Source organism: Prunus dulcis, chromosome 2 (assembly GCF_902201215.1).
Source record: "Prunus dulcis chromosome 2, ALMONDv2, whole genome shotgun sequence".
Classification (NCBI taxonomy): Eukaryota; Viridiplantae; Streptophyta; class Magnoliopsida; order Rosales; family Rosaceae; genus Prunus; species Prunus dulcis.
The window spans coordinates 19,835,819-19,855,237 of record NC_047651.1 but is presented as its reverse complement, the minus strand read 5'-3'; the positions used below and the strand labels follow the sequence as shown (position 1 = coordinate 19,855,237).

Sequence of the window (19,419 nt, the reverse complement as noted above, 5' to 3'; positions counted from 1 at the left end):
TTATTCTGTCAATTCCGGATATCCGTCAATTTTCGATAATCCGTCAATTCCCCTGGCAGGCCTCGGTGACACAAAGTCAACCCGAGCCGCAAACTGGCAGAATTCAGGGGACCGTAGTCAGCCTAATCCGCATTCCTGGCTCTCACGGTCCGGGCATCCCCGAAACTCGTGAGGCAGATGTCAAGTGCACTGACAAACTGAAGGCAACCTGGATGTCCGTGGACATCGTCATATCCGAAGGCAACATATTCCGAAGGCAACCTGTTTCTATAACTGGGTACTTAAGGTGGCTTAAGAAAATATAAAATTTCTGAAAGATGATGAATAACTGAATTTTTTTGTTAAATCTGTAACTCTGCTGCCATTTATCTGATATATATCTCAATCTTTACTTTTCATATCTTTTTAGCATATTCAACTAAGCAGCATATAAATAAAGATATTTAACTTCAATAAATCATGCTAGGAAAACCATACTGAATAAAACTTATTCAAGATCAAATAATGAAATTCATTTGCATAAAATCATTTATAAAAGAAAAGTCCACTCACTTCTGGTCCGAGCTAACTGGACCTCTTGAAGGTCCCTCCTGCGGGTCTGGCTAGCCCTGGGTGCCTAATTCAACCACCATGAGTATTTAATTAATAAAACTGCTCAGTATAAGTATTTAATTAAAACCTCGACCCCGGCTCTTAGAAGTGCGTGCACTAACTTTAAAGTCATTCTTATGCCCACTTAAGCATTTTGGATGGTTAGAACTATCTTAAAAGACCTGAGACTTCACTAAGTGATAAACTTCCATATTGGTCAATGCGGAACCTCGTGGGGTCCACGACCTCCAATTGCCAATCTGGGAGTTCCTATAGGTTCCTCACATTTAAATACTCATGTCCTGCAAGTCTGGTCTGCATTGGAAGGTCGGATTGACCACGATCGTGTAATTACAAAAATTTCTAAACCCTAGCCCTAGGGTTCGCGATTTCGGAGTATCCGGGACTCCGATTCACAATCCGTTGAATCCTACACGATTCTGGGATTATCTAGAGTAACATATCTGAAATTGATTACGATTCAACGGCTCAACAGTATTGAACCCGTAAATCGAACAACATGGAAAATCAGTTCGAGGCTCAAACGGTATCCAAATTGGGATCCGCGAATTCCTACGCGCTCGTGACAATCTAAGGATCGCATCAAGACATAGTGCCACTGCACTACCCTCGGCCACGCGCCGCCGCACTCGCCGACAGCGCTGGGTGTCCAAAGCAATTACGCATCGCCGGAAAAACTCAAAACCACGGCTCCAAACTCCTACCCTATGTATAACACCATATTTGGAACCACTTTTGTTCTTGGACCTACCCCAAAAACTGACCGAAAGTGGCCAAAAATCGGCCAAATTTTAATTTGAAAACCGAGCTATCTACGGTCAAAATCGATGCAAACCTATCCAACCATCAGCTAGAGCATAGAAATAGGTAGAAATCCATACCTTACTCGACAAATTTGGAGAAGAATTGAGGGAGAACGAGCGGGTTGAAGTTCTGACAGAACCGACACGATTTTTCGCAAATTCCGGCGACTGGCGAGCTGCTCGAAGTTTTTGCTGATGCGATACTTTTGTTTTTAGGTTACTTACCCAAATATTCCTTCAGAAAAGAAAAAAAAAGTTCATTACAAAAAAATTAGATTTGTGGCAGTTTACTAATCCGTACGGATTATGAGTAATTGAATTCAGTATGAATTGAATTAAAGAGGAGTTGAATTGAAGAGAATTAGATTTTGGATTCCTATTGAAGTTGTTTACTAAATCATATGGATTGAGGAGAATTAGATTTCAGATTCTTATCGAAGTTATTTACTAAACCGTATAGAATTGGGATATGAATGATACTAATTACTAAAATGTCCTTGTTGTTGGGATAAAGTAGATGACAAATTTGTAATTTTCAAAATCAAGTGAGGATATAATGGGTAGAAAAGATGAATTCATAATGGGTTAGTTCTCCAGGAATTAGAATATCATATCTCACCCAAGAATTGAATTCCTCCAAAATCAGGAATTCAATTCCTAATTTGGTGTGGGTCCTGCTTACTTTTTAATTTCTTGATGTGAAATAAACGCATGAATTCTCCCTATGTGGAATTCAATTCCTCATGAGAATTATAATTCTTGATTAGTGTTTGTACCATATCTGACCCCCCACTCACGTCATAACACGTGGAATGAGAACGAAGCTAAAGAGCAACTCAGTGAGCCATGCCGAAACGGTCAATTGGCACACATCACCGATTCATACACGGTCGTTAAAAGTAGTAAGTGCTAACGACCGACTCACCTACACCAATCTTCGGCATCCCATGCCGATCGACCAATTAGGCCGATTCTAACAGATCGCCTCGGAACTCCCGCCAGAACCTGTCAGAGCACTTGTCAACCGTCGAAGACACTCCCACGAGTCCCACATCGAAACTAAGTGCTAAGAGCATCCTAAGTGCTCTCTATAAATAGAGCCCATTAACCCATCTAAAAGGTAAGACTGTTTACTTGACTTGTGCTTTCACACTGTCAATAGAATTGCTCTTGGTCGCTAACTTTGGCATCAGAGGGTCTTCGGCCGGTGCCACACCGGTGTCTTAAGACTTAACTTACCGTTCCTTTTCCCATACCGAATCCAGCATCACGCCTTAAGGAAGGAACACCACGGACCGAAGGCTTCTCGGGACCAAACCATCCACATCACCTGTAAGTTAGCTTTACTTCTCTCTGTTTAGATTTAGCGCGAACAATTAGTAAACAAACCATTGGTGTTTTGGTACTTTGGAGTTTCGAGTTTCAATCTTTTTCTCTATTGTTAATATTTTTAAAAAAAAAAAAAATACAGGATTGATATGATCAAAAGCTAACAAGTTGTGCTTATATGTTGAAGGAAATTTCTTCTTTTGTTGATAAAAAAAATATAGATATACACTCAAAATTTCAAGCATTCATTAAGAACAACTCATGTATTTTTTAGGGTTCGATATTCAAGACCTAACAAGTTGACATTCTAGAGCTAACAAGGTGAGTTTGGATGTAATTTAAGATAAAGTGACAAAACCGTGCATAGGTTGTTCGTGTTATATACAATATTGAGTGACAGAACAGTGAAATTACGTATATCCTAAGATCAGAATCCTTTTGTATATAATTCTGCATTAGAGCAGGTGATCTTTCCAAGAGATAAGCAAATTACGATCTCAAAAGATAAGTGGGAAGAAAGGGAGTTGTTCAAACAAGAAAAGCAAACTGACCATCACGTCAGATTGTGTTCTTTCTCCTTACCAAGAACAAACATAGAACAAAGAAGAGTTGGTTTTTCTTTCAGAAAAGCAAGGAAAAGACCTCCATGAAAACTGACTACTGATGGTTCTTCTCTGCCAAAACAATAACTTCATTCTTTTATGGCTTTGAAAAGAAAAGATCTCGTTTTTAGAAAATTTGCCGCCAATTTTTTTATTAAAATACCACTCCAGCATTTTCTATAAATATGAGAGGAGGTGAACAGATCAAAGGACAACCAAAAAATCAATCAAAAGCAAAAACTTAAAATGATTACTTGATCTCAAAAACCTTCAAAACACTGAAGCAACCAAAAGCTCATTGAGCCACAAGAAAGAAGCCAGCTACAAATCAAAATTTCCAACTCTAGTTCAGACTTAGAGAAATAAGTCATTCAAAACGAGATTTCTCTTGTTACAAATTTTGTCCAGCATAAGCCGAATCAAGCAGAATTCGGGTTTTACAAATATGAAAACCTCAACAAATTTATAGAGAGCCCTGATCAAGCAGAACAGGTACTACAGTGCAGTTCCAACTCAGTAATTATCAAGTCTAGCCACTTCTGCCCCTTCCAGACTAAAGAGGTTCCAATTCTGCCCATTCAAAAAGCCTTCTAGGGCTTGAAATAGATTAAAGCTCTGCCAAACTCGAACAGTGATATTGATTTACAGCTGAAACTTGACATTTGAAAGTGTTGATAGTTCAGTCCAGCATAGGCACACCTAGTCCAGCCAGGATCAAAAGCATCTATCTAGGCAGAAATGGAAGTCCATCCCTCTTTTTGTCTTTCTAGAGTTAGTCTTCCCTTTTGAGTTTTGTAAAAGGCACTTCTGCCTAAAAAACAGTTCGTTATCTTATCATTTATTCTTGCCAGAACTGCCAGTTTTGTACTGAGAAAAATTGTGAAAGTCCTCACCACTCTAAGGCAAGAAAAGAACTTATTTGGGAGATATTCCTCACCCAAATTCACAATCGCTTGTTTAGAAATCAGTGACTTGGGGCGCAAATAATCTATTTTTAAGAAGTCTGCTAAAATTCTCATTGCTAGCAGTGGCACGCTCGCACATTAAAAAAAATTGACTTGTTGACCAGTCAATGGTTTTCAAGGCAATGGGGAACTTTACCCTACCATCACAAGAACGATCATAAAACAGATAAACACTTATATATATATATATATTATAATTGTTCAAGGCCATATTAAATGGATTTTCTTGAGAGTTTTAAAATACAAGGGCCCAAATAACAATCATTTTAAAATTTTAACAATACAAGGGCCAACATTTACAATTAAACATTAAAAATTTATTATTTTTGTTTTGTAATAATAAAGATCCAATTAATGAAACACTTTCAAGAAAATGTTTTATTTATTTATTTTATACAAGCGATATTTTACTTTAAATTAATCTAAACTACGAAAGGGGAATTCGAATTAGGGTGCAGAGTGAGGAGCACATTCGTTCTAACAAACTGGGCTACGCCCGTGTCTGCTCTTTAAGAATATGTTTAGTTCTTCTAGTTTGATAATTTTTTTTGTTCTCAATAAATTGATGGTTGCCAATGGGGTCTAACCCTATGAAAAAGGACTTTGACTTGCAGACTAGAGGTCTGAGGTTCAAACCCCATGGCATCTTGGTTGTGTGTGTAAGAAATTCCCTCCCTTGTAGTTTAAACTATCGCTTGTACTAAAAAAAAATACAAATTAATAGTTTTTTATGTTTTATGATTCATGTTCTTTGTTATTTTAGTTTGATAGAATTACCATAATTAAGCCAAAAAGAAAATGCATACATGTGCAAAATAAATTTTGTTTCTTGTTAAACTATAATTGAGGGAAAAGGGCCTCATTTTTGCCCATGCATCACTCAAAAGTCAAAAACGACCCTAGTTAAATGATTTATGATTTCATTGATTTTTGTAAGGAAAAGAAAAGTCTTATGGCGTTTCGTGCTACATGAGAAACTACTACTTTAACATCCACTAGTACACTGCCCAACTTTAATGAGGAGTTGAGTTTTGGCACTCTCATTTTTCCATTTCGTCCCATAAGGTCAAGGTCAATCCGGACTTTTGAGTGATTCGGGGCCAGAAATTAAAAATAAGACACTTATCTTTGTATGTAATCATAGATTAACAAGAAAAAAAAATTCTACACGTGTATTTTATTTTTTACTAAAATATAATAGTTTAATTGAACTAAAATAACAAATACAAACTATTTTATGGTTGACAACATGAAATTAATAATGAACCTATTATCTTTTTTGGAGGGCCAGCGCTGAACTCTAATTTCCCAGGCCCATAGCCGGCCCTACATAAGGGTTGTCTTCATCGTTGAAAAATTATTCGTCACACTATAGTGAATAATATATAATTAATTAATAAATCTCTAGAATTCATGCATATATTCCATATACATTAAACGGATCTAAGATTGGTCTCATGATCAAACCTCAATAACACCTCCCCTCTTCTCATGTCAAACTTTGACCCTAAAAAATAAAATTGGACAAAGTAGCATGTATGATCGGAGGACATTATCGTATAACATTAATACTATATATAAAGAGTCGTGATTTCCCTACTCCAATTTTATCCACTTACACTCTATTTTATAACTAAAAAAGGACCAAAGTATAAATATATAGCAGTATATATTGTGTGACCAAAATAAGTCCCTCCTCGGAGTCTACGATCAGTACATTTGAAGCCTAAGATAGGTGTGCATGTTTTGCCTGTTGTTAGGTTTCTTACCTCAAAAGCTTATACTTACCATGAATGAAGCATACGTTTGATGATGTCCTAGTTAGCCATAAACAGCAGAAGGTGGTGATCTTTCATCATCGACTAGCTAGTAGGAGGCACAGTATACATGTACTGAGAACATAATAATTATAAGGACATGGCCCATGGGTCCTCATCAGCACCAAACAAAACGAGAGGAAACCCAAAACCATAAGCAAAAGAATTATACATCGCCGTCAATTTGGTCCAAAAATATATGATGAAAATAGAACCCTCCCTCTCTCCAGCGGCGGTCCTAATGTTTTGGAGGCCCAAAATGAATTACCAAAATGTGGCCTTTCTACCATTTGTATATGTTTATGTGATTTTTTTCCGATAATATTAAAAAAAAAAAATTATACACACTCAAAGTCACAATTGGAATCTAAAAAATAAACAAACAATATGTAATCACATAACAATTTTATAAAATGCATCAAAACATTACTTAAATATCACTCATTTTGCATTTTTGGATGCAAAAGTATCTATTAACTTTACATAATCAAAAATTTCTACCATGTCTTTTTCAATAGATAACATAGCTAAGCCATTCAATCTTTTTTTTTTGTCAGAGCCATTCAATCTTTCTTCAATTGCTTGTTTTTTTTTTTTTTTTTTTTGTCAAAACCTCAACTCAACTGATATATGCTTAGCTATAGGAACTTTTAAATAAATCATCCTTGTATTTTATTTCTTACTTTATTTAACTAGGTTAACTTTTTTATATTAAAATTTGTCATTATTGACTTAAGCTATAAGTTTAGATAATAATGGGCCGTTTATTGAATTTCTCATTTTAATTTTACAGCGAATAATAGGGATATATATATATATATATATATATTTTTTTTACAATACTTGGGGCTAACATAATATTAATAAAGTACAATTTTTTTAAAGTACCAAATGTATGCATATATAGAGGTTGGGAGCCTCCCAATTTGGAGACCCTAGGCGGCCGCCTTGATCGCCTACGCTCAAGGCCTCCTCTGTCCCTCTCTCTCTCCCTTTGGTAAAAGAAAAAGATATATATAATGCCAATTAAGACTAATGACAATTTCATGGATTTTAGCTGGAACGACAATTTCGTGTGGAACTTTTTCATGCCGACAAATTGTCTAATTTGATGGGCTAAACATGGATGCGTCAGTTGATAAGAGCAACTTGTTTCATGCTTGGGATCGTGATATAAATGTCTCTTTCTGGTCGAGCTAGCTAGATTGTGTTAATTAGTTATAAGGCCACTGTTTTAGTGCTGATTACATTAAGTAGGTGTCTTTATAAAGACTCACAAACAAATGTTCATTAAATAGATAAGGCAGAATTTTGTGTTGTATGATATGATTGAAATCATAGCTATTAAATACTTATTCTTGAGTCACATTCTGACACATATATAAAGGTAACGTATGAAAATTATATGTATACTGTAACTAATTTGTTTGCTTTTTTTTCTTTTTTTTTTTTTCTTTTTTTTTTTAAGGCTTACGAATCACGATTGACTCTGTGGAAACTATAATGAAGAGCCAAACTTTGGATTGGGATTCCTGAGTGATGCTCCTCCACATATTGGGTAACGAAGAGTCATTATTATTTAGTTTCTTCTTTTGGGGCTTGGCCCCCACTAATTTGTGCTTGTGTATCTACAATATTTTTCTACCATTCAAACTTCATTCTTTTAGCCTTAAAATCGAATTAACGCCTTTTATGGTTCCGTTTGATAACCATTTTAATTTTAAATTTTTGTTTTAAATTTTTGTGTTAGAATATGGAGAGAAAAGAGGGAGAATGGTAGTGAAAATAAGTGTGAAGATGAGATTGAGAGGGAAGATGAGAGGGAGGAGTAACAAAAATGAAAACTGAATTCTATTTGAAATTGTTTTCACTTTCAAGTTTTTATTTTCACTTTTATTACTTCTCATTCCCCTCCTCTCTCAACCTCACTCCCATTCTCACTCTCATTTTCCTCTATACTCTAGCACGAAAAATGAAAACTAAAAACTAAAATTAAAATGATTATCAAACGGGGCCTTAAAATTTTCACGCCCTTAATATCGAATACCTCTCATGACTTATTTCAAATTGCTTGAAGAAACTGGATGGATATATTCCAAATCACATTTAAAGGAGGAGTGTCATTTTCTTTTTCTGGTGGAGGACATGAAGAATGAGTATGGAAATTCAATTTGTTTTGCAGCATCTTCCTACTATATATTATATTAGGTTAACTACATAAAATAAAACTACCCAATTTTTGGAGGTCGTTTTAAATTAGTATCAAACTTTAAATTAGGAACACAACTTTACTGAACAAAACTAAATAAACAAACAAACAAACTCTCCACAATTATAAGAACCACCACAACAAAAAGGAAACTTCAACAGACGTGAAAACAAAACCAACAAATTGTCGGGGTGTGGGCTAATAAAATTGGAATAACATTTAGCTCAAAGCTTGGCATTGGCAAATGCAACCAAGTTGGATCTTTGAGGGAGCTTTAATTCTTCATCACCATCCAACTTAGAGAAGTAGTGGTCAACCATATGGTCAGTGATGAGTTCCAAACTAGAAGGCTTCCACTTTGGTTTCTTATCCTTGTCCCACACGATAGCTCTGCAACCTTCTCTGAAGTCCTTGCTTATTTGCCCTCGCAGTATATGGCTAGTTATTCTGTACTCGCGGACAAGGCATTCGTCAATTGCCTGCACCCTTCCTTCTCTAATGGATCTCAAACAAATCTTCAAGCTCATCGGCGACGCCTTCTTCAGCAAAAGAATCGTCAAAGCTAACCATTCATGACGATGGTCATCATCTGCCATGTGTGCTTCTACAGCCTCCCTCTCAAGGGCACTTAAGATTTCTTCAACTGTTGGTCTGGAAAAGCACTTGTCAATGACATCCATTTTGTGAAGAGCACTTTTCTCGTTCAGAGCCGGTTGCCGTAGGGAGTGTTCGTCTATAATTGCTGAAATAAAAGCAAGATCAAAGCTTGAGGAAGTAACTGAAGCAGCTCTGGAAATCAGAGCCTTTTCCAGTAGAGGCAATTTGGCTGAGGGAACAAAGTGAGTTGCTAGACCACAAGCAAGCATTTCAGCACCATCCAACCTGGCACCTGTGAGACCCAAATACTCTCCAAAAAATCCAGGGAGTCTTGACAAGAAATAAGAAGCACCCACATTAGGGAAAAATCCCAGACCATTTTCTGGCGTTGCAAAGATCGAATTCTCTGTTGCTACACGGAATTTTCCGTGTACTGAAATACCAACCCCAGCTCCCATGGTAATCCCATTCAGAATTGAAACCTGTTTTGTTTTTTTAAATAAATAACGAAAGATATGAAAACTTCAAGTCTAACAAAAGAAAGTACAATGAAACTATTTGTAACCATCTTGACTGAACAGATGCGAGAGATATACGTCATATGGAATACTAATTGACTAGTTGAGATGATACATAGCACTTGCGGAAGTATCTGGAAAACATTTAACACTTGCCTGGGGTTTACTGTATGTTGCTATCAAATAGGTTAAGTTGATGATCTTCTGACTAACTTTTTCACCATATTTCAGATTTCCTTCAAGAAAGTGACGATGCACGGCGGCTAGATTGCCGCCAGCACAAAATGCTCTTCCTCTACCCTTGAGAATGATCAACTTGGCATTGGCATCGTCCTCATAGGCCACGAAAAGTTCTGACAGCTGAGAGATCATTTCAAGGGAAAGGGTGTTCAGTTGGCGAGGCCTGTTCAAGGTCAATGTTCTCACGAACATAGTCTCTTGTACTAGAACCTGGTCATCAAGTTGGAAAGAAGCCATAGGATGGTTAATTAGCGTAATAGAAATAAAATCGAGAAGTGCTCTGAGAGTTTGGAACCTAGGTTAGAAAAGATGATAGGTGGAGGAGGAATTTGAAGGCTAGCTTTTTAGTTTCTGCATATATAATATATTGAATACCCAGAAAACGAATAAAACTAAGCCTTTTTATATATAATTATAGTGGTTAAGATTTCAGAGGGACGGAGTCTTGACCCACCACTAGTAATATTGATATTGTCCCCAACTTAACTACATATTTAGCAGGTATGGTTTTTTTATATAAAAGGCATTAAAAGTGGAGTCATTCATTATATTTTATTTTCTATTTTGTTAAGTTTCCGATGTAAGACTTCGTGTATTCTTCAACAAAAATAACTCATATATAATCGTGACATAATTTAAGCATTCAACCCTGAGAGTGATCAACTGGTGATCTTGTTTCATTCCTTAATGTCCGTATGAAATAAAAACTCTCCTATATATAAGAAGATTGCATTTTCTCCCATTAAATTACATATACTGCTGACCCGAAAAATTACATGTAGGGATACATAAACCATATCATGCCATCACCAATGGGAAGATAATTTATTTATTTTTGGGTGTTGATTGATAGGAGAAAGAGAAGAGAACGATACATTTTAGGGGGAGACGTGCAGAGAAAAGGAGGGGAAAAAAGATGAAGAAGAACTGCTAGAGGACATTAAGCTTTCCGTTACTCCGGTTAGGGGTTTTTTTTTTCGTTTTTTTAAATTGAATTTTTATTTTAAGAATAATGTGTCAGGTTTAATAGTTTTAGATTAAATTTTAATGAGATGGCGTGTGGAAATAAAAGTCAAGGAAATTATGATAGAGAAAATCAAAGAAGAGGATCTGGATTCGTGAATTTGGAGATAACATCAGTTGTACATGACTTGGTGCACCTATAACTTGAGGCTGGGTCTTCTAGCAGTCTCTCACTCATTTATCTATCATTCAACTTCTACATGACTAAGTGCAGATAGAACTTCAGGCTAGTGTTCTTCTAGTGGTCTTTCACTCATTTATCTATCACACTCAGTTATCTATCATTCTGTCGGCTATTTCACATCATACTCACTCATTTATCTATCATTCTGTCGGCTATTTCACATCATACTTGATAGAACAACGCTACCGGCCTCACTTCATTATTGATGACTGGTGGTTGGTTTGGATTTGCTATATCAACATGATTGCATTCATTTGTGTGGCCATTCATTTGTAAAGTTCTAGCTTACCATTCATTTGTGTGGCCATTGTCCGGCCAACATGATTGCATCTTACCAAGTTCCTTTCTAGCCGACGTCTTCTCCACAATTAAAGCCCCACATCTCACAATTTTGAAAAAACATCTTCTGGTATATCTAAGTTGTTTGATATGTATACGTATAGCTGCTCCGGTATTTGTTAAGGGAGCATGAATATGAAGGGAATAGGCTCTCACTTTTGGTTTCCAGTGGCAACAATGGTTATCATTTTCATCATGCACACTATTAACTCATAGATCTTCGACATTGGTATCACCATCAATTTCATTGATTCTCTTCAAACAAAGACGCACCCTACCACACCCAAGCAGAACCTGTTCAGTTTTCTCTCTCTCCATAATCTTAACCAAAAGGTACAAGAAGAATTTCACAACAAAAAAGAGAACAAATCGACTGGCCAAAGAAACTAAAGGGTAGATATATATAGGAAAATTAAACACACAAGTTTAACCAAAAGAGCTGCAAACATGTCTATGTCTCTTATAGTTTTAGCCTTGTAGCTAGGCGGGACGAGTACGGGTCATAACTGCAGAGACCATTGAGTTCATGCCACACATGGCATGGCCTCGGCAAAGATGATAATACCCATTCTCTCCCCATTGTTCACCCCATGAATTCTTGATGATCCAATATGGCTTGTTGCGCAGCCTGAGAATGGAGTAGCCCTTGGCACCATACCCCACAAGTAAAACACCATGGTTCACCCATTTCCTGAAACAGATTAGGGGGCACGAAACACCTCCTATGTACGTTTGCATAAACATAGCATTCAACCCGACTGCAACATAAATAGTGTTAAGCATAGTTACATAGTTAATTCACATTTTTTTTCTCGTCACATTATATAGTAGCTGAAGTACTAACGTTGAAAAAGGTCTAAAGTTTCAAATCCCAAGTCTTTAATAGTGTGTATGTACTTACTGGCAAGGGGGCCATGGCGGACTAAATTGGCTGCAATTTGGTCCTCATCAATAGGGATGGTGCTAAAATTGGCAACTTTTACAGCCACCTTGTCCGGATTAAATTTGCATTCGCCCCGTCTTCCGGTGTATGGGTATGTGCTCTCCTCCTCCAACCCCCCCGCTTCAATCAGATATTCGTAGGCATTTGTCATAAGCCCGCCACCACACCCACTGTCGCAGGCGGTCTTGTCTTTCGCATCGCACTTCAAATTGAAATTTAAACAAATTATTAAACTAGATTTGATGAACATCATCATAAATGTGAATTTGAAACAAGTAATTAACCAATGTGTATGTAACTATAAACACCATTACAATTTAGAGGTTAATTACTTAATTACCGTGTTATCGCAGTCCACAAGCTGTTGCTCACTGAGACTAAGAAGCTTTCCTGTTGCAATAAAATTCGCCCCTTCAATTGCTCCTGTAGTGCTGAAGGCCCAGCACGACCCACACCCACCCTGCAAAATTCAAATGAAATAATCATATCCATGACCAAGTCTCGTGACACAAATATTTATTTATTTATTTTTTTGGACAGCTTCATGAGGATTATTTGTGGGAATTTTTTAAATTATTTGTGGAGAGATAAAAGAAAGAAAAAAAAAGATTAGGTAATAAACTGTTAATAGTTATTAATTACCTGCATCTTGACCTCAGTAACAGCTCCCTTCTCTCTCCAATCAAAATTCTCAGGCAAATCACCAACATCCATAACCGGTGGAGCACTATCAGAAACGCTGTCTTTCGAGCTGGCCGGCGGGACAGCTCTCATGCCGGTGTACATCCGCTCGAACTCCTCCTCGGACAGGTCCGAGAAAGGCGTGACGCCGTGGACAGCAGTCGGATCAAGGGCCTGGTGTTCGGCGGCTCTGACCATGTTCTTTGCGAAGATCCCGAGGCGGTGCATGTACTCCTTTCGGGTCGAATACTTCTTCCCGTATTTCTCGATGAACATCTGGAAGCTTCTCTCTGTCCCCAGCAGAGGGCGGTGATTGTCTGTGACCTGGTGTATGATTGGGTCCTGTGCGGCGTCATGGAGAGCGAAAGAGAGGGTGCTTATAAGTGCGCAGGTTAAGACTGCAACCGCACTCACGGCGCATTTTAGAGTTGGAGGTAGAACTGCTCCAACCATCTTTGATTTCTTCCGTTGGTCCGCTAGCTTAATTAGAGCTAGCTGTCTCTTGTTCTTGGCTGTGCTTTTATACTTGGAGCTCATATTTTATGATTGACCGTTTTGACCCTGAGAAAGATAAATATATGTTGCTCGTGAGGGGTATTTTTGTAAATGTAGTAAACGGTTACAGGCGGTGCCGTTGCATGCGGACGTTTGTGTTGTTGCATGCATGCAAACACGTGGAGGTCAATCTGTGCAAGCATGCTACTTTGTGTAGCTTCTTAATTGGTTGGTTGCACTGGCGTTCGTTTGGTTACGAAGGGGCCCTCGCCCTGAACAGGCCCAAAGCAAAGTTGACAGCAACTTCTCCATTAGGCCTAGCAAGCAAGACCTTGAGCATTAGGCTTAACCCAATACCTCAAAATCCAAATCAAAAGCAATTAGCTTATTTGCAATCATATTGTTCATCATCTCAAAATAGTAACGTTAATTAACTATGACAAATCTTTCATAATAGATACAAAGATAGACTCTGATTGTTTTTACTCATGATAACATAATGACACTTTAAAGTGGAGTGATAATTAGACATGTCAATGAATCCGATTTTAATCCGAATGCGCGTATAATATACGTTCTGATTTAATATTCGATAAATCTTTAATAGTTAATTAATATCATATAGTAATTTGAATATTTTATAAGTTAAAAAAAATTATATATTTTTCTTATTTAAAACTTCTCTACTTTAAACAAAAATTACTTGTCACAATAAACTTCTCTACTTAAAAGTATATTATTGGTAAAAAGAACACTATTAATGGTAAAATTATCACATCAAATATCCGTCAACTTAGCAATCGAATATGGATTTTTTTATTAATAATCCTTTGGATTATCATTTATAATTGAATTATTTTTCCTATCAGATCGGATTGAATATAGACTAATTTGATCCATTTTCAGGTATAGTAATATACACAAGTAGAATAAAGTTGCAATCAATACCTTATCATTTTAAAAATATTTTACTCACCAACCTCCTAAGATTGAATGTAGCATTACCATTTTACTCAAACTATGCTATATATGTAATATGCTGCAATTAGTTTTGATTAACATGTATTGTAAAAAATCCAGCTATGTATGTTGCAATACCAAATGGGTTTCATGAGATTGCCATGCTTCTTTGATGTTACTTGGACTAGTTTTATATGTGTCCTTTTTCTTTTTCTTTTTTAATAGTTGCAACAACTTCATTAATAAAAGGACATTACAATAATGTAGTCCCACAAAGAGCTCTTGCAAATAATAAACACAACTATTGCAAGACAATGAGCAAAAATAATTTTATATCTTGAAAATCCAGCTCACTAGAAACTGAAAAACATAAGAGGATACATAAAGTCACTGCATGTGTGCTCTAAGAAGATCATATGAGAGATAGAACTTTCTACCAAATTGGGAGTTGAGGATAGGAAACACCTACAAATGGAAAAAACAAATCCCACTCAACTTTCACCATGACACATGGTCATAACGTCTCCCAAACATTCCTAAACTCAAAGAACCAATTGATAGTAGATCCACAAAATCAACAGCTCCATCCCTCAACACGGAGATATGATGAAGATCCACCTCATCAACCCCAAAACTGTAATGACACCACAACACATACCAAAAAGATAGATCTACACAAATCTACAAAGATCTAACCAAAAAGGTTTGTAGGAAAATCCTAAAACAACTAGGTATGAGACAAACCTTGCAAAACACAAAGGATACAAAAGCCTAGCACGAAATCAACTAGGAAGAAAGGTCCTCCACAAGTAGTGGGGAGATAACCTTGTTTATTCGTATAATGGGATGATTATACTAGGAAGAAAAGAGAAGAAAGACCCCAAATACGGTGTGTGGCTAGTTATTATACGCAACACATTAAATTATTAAACATTTATTTAATATTACTTTTTAGTATGATTAATATAGAGTAAGATGTTCCACAAAATAATTTAATGAGGATGATGCAAGGCAATAAGTCAATGATTACTAAATTAAAGTGCTATGCCGGCTTTATTTGTCCCATGGGAAGAAAAATTCTTGAATATGATCCGTCAATTAGGGTTCTTACTCCAATTATTGACTGTTAAACCCAATTTAGGGCACCAACCATATAATATTGGGGAAAATAACGCCGAGATATTGAAATTGATTTTGTGCCGACAAGTTGTCTCCTATAAAACGAAGGATGCCGGTCCACTTAAGCTCTTCAAATTAATTATCCAAAATTTTAATCCTACTTAACTGTAACCGAAAAATTAATCCTTTTCAAGCAACAAGGACGTGCTCATCACTAATTGGGTAAAATACCAAAACTTCAAATCCAATCTCACTGTACACCCGAGCACACCTAATCACGCACGTTTCAATTTTTTAAAGTCTTTCCTAAATATCTCCCACTGTCTCAACCATAAACTGGTGAGAAGGACGAGAAATTGAAATTCCGTGAAAAGAAAAGCAGAGGAGGAGAGAGACCCTCTGATCGTTGTATTATCTGATCTTGGTGTTTGGCGGAATCCCCAATCCATTAACTCAATGGAAACAACAAGAGTGAGTATCCAAAGATACCCACTTGGGGTTTTTGGCTCATTTTAGCTGTTGCCCCTGAGCTTTCAGTGATCCAAAAACAGAGTAGGATTTAGGAACAGTGGTAGGTAGCTGAAAGCAGAGCAATGGGCATTTTGCATGAGGATGTTGTGGTAATTAACCAGGCAAAGAAGGCTGGGGAACCCACTGTAATCACTGTCAATTGCCCTGACAAAACTGGATTGGGCTGTGATTTGTGCAGGGTTATATTGCTCTTTGGGCTAAGCATTTGCAGAGGAGGTGAGGGTTATTGTTATTGACGTATGTTTGTTTTGTGCTTTTGGTTTAAATTTCTTTTTTCTGGGTAATTCTGAGTTTTTTGGAGGTGGGTTTGGGATTGTAGTCAGTGAAGTGGTCGGCAGTGTGATTTATTTGATGTTTTAAGGTTTTTTTTTCTCTGATTTACTGGGAAATTTACTGTTTGGATATGAAATTCTTGAGAATACTGGTCATTTTGTTCTTGAGTTTTTCTGAAACGTTTTGGTGGATGTAGGCTTTAGAGAGAAACAAAGAATTGGTTTGAGTTTCTTTTTGTGGTAACTCAGAAAACAGGTTATTCTTTCATGAGTCTTGGAGTTTTGAGTGATAGTTTAGTTTTCATGAGTTTCTTTTTGTGGTAACTCAGAAAACAGGTTATTTTATTGAATGTGCTGGTGATTAGTTTAGCTTTTTTGTGGAGCAGATGTTTCAACAGATGGGAAATGGTGCTACCTAGTGTTTTGGGTGGTGGAAAAACCAAATACAAGGTGGAATTTGTTGACAAAGAGATTGTTGGAAGTGTGTCCATCGTATTTGTCGACTTCTGGAATATTCTATTATCACCCTGAAAACCAGCAGCCTAAGCCACCAGATGTTTTCCTTCTTGAATTCTGGTGCTCTTATGAACGGGAAGGCCTATTGCATGGTAATACGAACCTTTCAGTTCTAAGAATGTCTTGCTTGAATAATTGTTATCTTGGGAATTGTTTCTTCTTTGTAGGCGTTATCCCCTAAAGCTTAATTTGGCATAGAAGTACCGTACTAAATGGATTTCGAATTTGTTTTCATGCGGGAATGTTGCATATCTTGCTCAATGATTTGTCTGAACCTTCCAACTCAGTAAGAAATTTGAAATGGACAAAGTTATGAATATGAAGATCATTTATGGGTGATTACCAATTTTGTATCTGATGATATAGAAAGGCCGTGATCACTGTCTATGGAATTGCGACTTTGATGATAGTAATGTCGAAGCATTGCAAGAAGTATAACAAGTAATTTTCATATCCCTTGTTTAGAATGGATTGAAGTTACCGAGGAATATAATTTATGACAGATTGGTATAAGAATAAGTTATTCTTTTAAGTCGCCCAAAATGGAATGAAGACAACTTAAATCGTTATCATTATGATCCCTTTTCCATCCATAAGCATAAATGACAACTCTCTCTTTTTTTTTTCTTTCCCTTCTTTTCCTTTTGAGTTTTGAGAAATCAAAAAAAGGGATCTTTACTTTCACTTATCTAACCAAAGTTACCTGTTGGAATGCAAATAATGTTGCTTATCTATTTGGTTAATCAACCTTTAAGTGTTGTTTATTTCCATTTGTTTCTTTTTCTTCTCTTCCCTTACCTAGTATTGCCTACTTTTCTGAATGCATCTCAATACTTGAGCAGAAAATGTATCGTATGGAGCCATATATTAAAACTTTTTTCATAATAGATGTCACTGAGGTTCTCTGTGAGCTGGAGCTCACAATACATAGAGTGAAGGTATCTACTACCCCAGATGGGAGAGTGATGGACCTTTTTTTTGTTACAGATACCAGGTTAGTCATTCTTGACATTGCTTCACTTTTAATCATGGTGCAGCATTTCTTCTTGTATTTTTCTCTTTTTACTTCCCTATCTTCATGTGCCTTATTGTCAACTTGATTGTTACTGGCAATAATTCAAAGGGAAAAAAGAAAAGAGAGCTGCAATCCTCCATTTGGTTCCTTAGATTTGCTTTTGCATAATTCTTAAATCTAGTGTTTTTGTATTTTATTTCCAATAATTCTATACTCGCTCATACTGCCAATGGAAATGGAGTCTAGATGTCAGTGTCTAATGTCTATGTGAGGCCAATTGCTCAAATATGGTTAATAGAAACTTTTTTCTTCTCTCTTTTCAATCAGAGAACTTCTTCATGCAAAAAGAAGACAAGACGAAACAATTCTTTGTCTGAAAGCTGTTTTAGGGGATGCCTTTTTGAGTTGCAAAATTGAATTGGCTGGATCAGAGGTTACCGCTTGTTCACAGGGTTCTCCATGTCTTCCTTCTGCCATCACTGAAGAAATATTCAGTTTAGAGCTGCCCAATGGATGCCTAAGCAGATCTGTTGCCTCCAACCCCATTTCAGTAACAGTGGACAACAACCTTAGCCCATCTCACACACTCGTTCAAATCTTCTGTCAGGATCATAAAGGCCTTGTATATGATATCATGAGAACCCTAAAGGATTACAACATTCAGGTACATCTTATAAGCTATATAGAGCTTTTCTTTTTGGGAGAGAAAAACTTTTAGGTTGTGTTTCAAAATTTCACGTTTTCAGTATTGGAACGAATTGTCATCATCACTCGTCGAACATGTTTCAGTATTATGTTTGCAGAATATTAATTTGTTTCGTTAATGTTTAATAGTTGATCATAAGAAATTATGATTCCTGGGAAAGGTTGTGGAGGTTTCATTAGACATTTGGTGTTATTATGCGTGTGTGGTAGTGACCTTTGTTAGTTGATAATGTCAGGTTTCTTATGGACGATTCTATGCAAGCCCAAAAGGAAATTGTGAGGTGGACTTGTTCATAATGCAAGCAGATGGCAAGAAGATTGTTGACCCCAACAAGCAAAATGCGTTATGTTCTCGTTTGAGAATGGAGCTTTTGCGTCCTCTTAGAGTGGCGGTGGTGAGCCGTGGCCCTGATACTGAGCTGGTGGTAGCTAACCCTGTTGAGTTGTCTGGCAGGGGTCGTCCTCTAGTCTTTTATGATATTACTCATGCCCTCAAAGTTCTGAAGACACACATCTTTTCGGTACTGGCTCCAACCTATGCCATGAGTGTCTTATGTAATGTTTTCCTACATTCTCTTTAGGGACATCCTATCTAATTTTGCCATTCTACCATTTATTTTGCTTTGGTTATTTCAGGTTAAGATAGGGAAACACATGATCCGAGATCGGGAGTGGGAGGTCTACAGAATCCTGCTAGATGAAGGAGTTGGTTATTCAGTGCCAAGGAACAAAATTGAGGAAGGTGTAAGAAATAAATTGATGGGTTGGGAATAGATTGGCGCCAAATTTAGTAAATGGCTTCCATCACTGTACAGTGCACAGTATATTTTTCTTAGCATTGAGTTTCTACTACATCAAGAGCTAGTAGTATTTCATCATGTTCTTCATTCTTTATGGTTTCTTCTCTGATCTTTCACAATTTTATCTGTCGGTTCAATATCAAA

General features: G+C 36.8%; 3 protein-coding genes across 3 annotated transcripts; 1 reads left to right on the top strand and 2 right to left on the bottom strand.

Annotated features, from left to right (window-relative positions):
* Positions 1-8,461: 8,461 nt before the first annotated feature.
* LOC117619501 (3-hydroxyisobutyryl-CoA hydrolase 1-like) lies at positions 8,462-10,040 on the bottom strand. The gene is made up of 2 exons (XM_034349474.1): positions 9,609-10,040; positions 8,462-9,416 (listed from the first exon to the last, which is right to left on the bottom strand). Exons 1-2 carry the CDS (start codon positions 9,927-9,929, stop codon positions 8,562-8,564), a joined length of 1,176 nt encoding a protein of 391 aa, XP_034205365.1. The 5' UTR covers positions 9,930-10,040; the 3' UTR covers positions 8,462-8,561.
* Positions 10,041-11,411: 1,371 nt separating this feature from the next.
* On the bottom strand, positions 11,412-13,416 carry LOC117619296 (probable cysteine protease RD19D). The gene is made up of 4 exons (XM_034349216.1): positions 12,824-13,416; positions 12,522-12,641; positions 12,140-12,383; positions 11,412-11,996 (listed from the first exon to the last, which is right to left on the bottom strand). The coding sequence occupies exons 1-4, from the start codon at positions 13,397-13,399 to the stop codon at positions 11,719-11,721; spliced, it is 1,218 nt and encodes a 405-aa protein (XP_034205107.1). The 5' UTR covers positions 13,400-13,416; the 3' UTR covers positions 11,412-11,718.
* Positions 13,417-15,781: 2,365 nt separating this feature from the next.
* LOC117617473 (ACT domain-containing protein ACR10-like) lies at positions 15,782-19,353 on the top strand. The gene is made up of 6 exons (XM_034346852.1): positions 15,782-16,183; positions 16,626-16,847; positions 17,644-17,749; positions 18,098-18,434; positions 18,712-18,996; positions 19,112-19,353. Exons 1-6 carry the CDS (start codon positions 16,030-16,032, stop codon positions 19,247-19,249), a joined length of 1,242 nt encoding a protein of 413 aa, XP_034202743.1. The 5' UTR covers positions 15,782-16,029; the 3' UTR covers positions 19,250-19,353.
* The last annotated feature ends 66 nt before the right edge of the window (positions 19,354-19,419 follow it).

Excerpts from the sequence above, each read along its gene's own strand:
- LOC117619501 (XM_034349474.1), bottom strand. The coding sequence starts at position 9,929 with ATGGCTTCTTTCCAACTTGATGACCAGGTTCTAGTACAAGAGACTATG. Across the intron at positions 9,417-9,608 it reads CAACATACAGTAAACCCCAG|GTTTCAATTCTGAATGGGAT; the intron begins GCAAGTGTTAAA and ends AAAACAAAACAG.
- LOC117619296 (XM_034349216.1), bottom strand. The coding sequence starts at position 13,399 with ATGAGCTCCAAGTATAAAAGCACAGCCAAGAACAAGAGACAGCTAGCT. Across the intron at positions 12,384-12,521 it reads TTGTGGACTGCGATAACACG|TGCGATGCGAAAGACAAGAC; the intron begins GTAATTAAGTAA and ends TTCAATTTGAAG. Across the intron at positions 11,997-12,139 it reads CCGCCATGGCCCCCTTGCCA|TCGGGTTGAATGCTATGTTT; the intron begins GTAAGTACATAC and ends TTTATGTTGCAG.
- LOC117617473 (XM_034346852.1), top strand. The coding sequence starts at position 16,030 with ATGGGCATTTTGCATGAGGATGTTGTGGTAATTAACCAGGCAAAGAAG. Across the intron at positions 16,184-16,625 it reads GCTAAGCATTTGCAGAGGAG|ATGTTTCAACAGATGGGAAA; the intron begins GTGAGGGTTATT and ends TTTGTGGAGCAG. Across the intron at positions 16,848-17,643 it reads ACGGGAAGGCCTATTGCATG|ATGTCACTGAGGTTCTCTGT; the intron begins GTAATACGAACC and ends TTTTCATAATAG.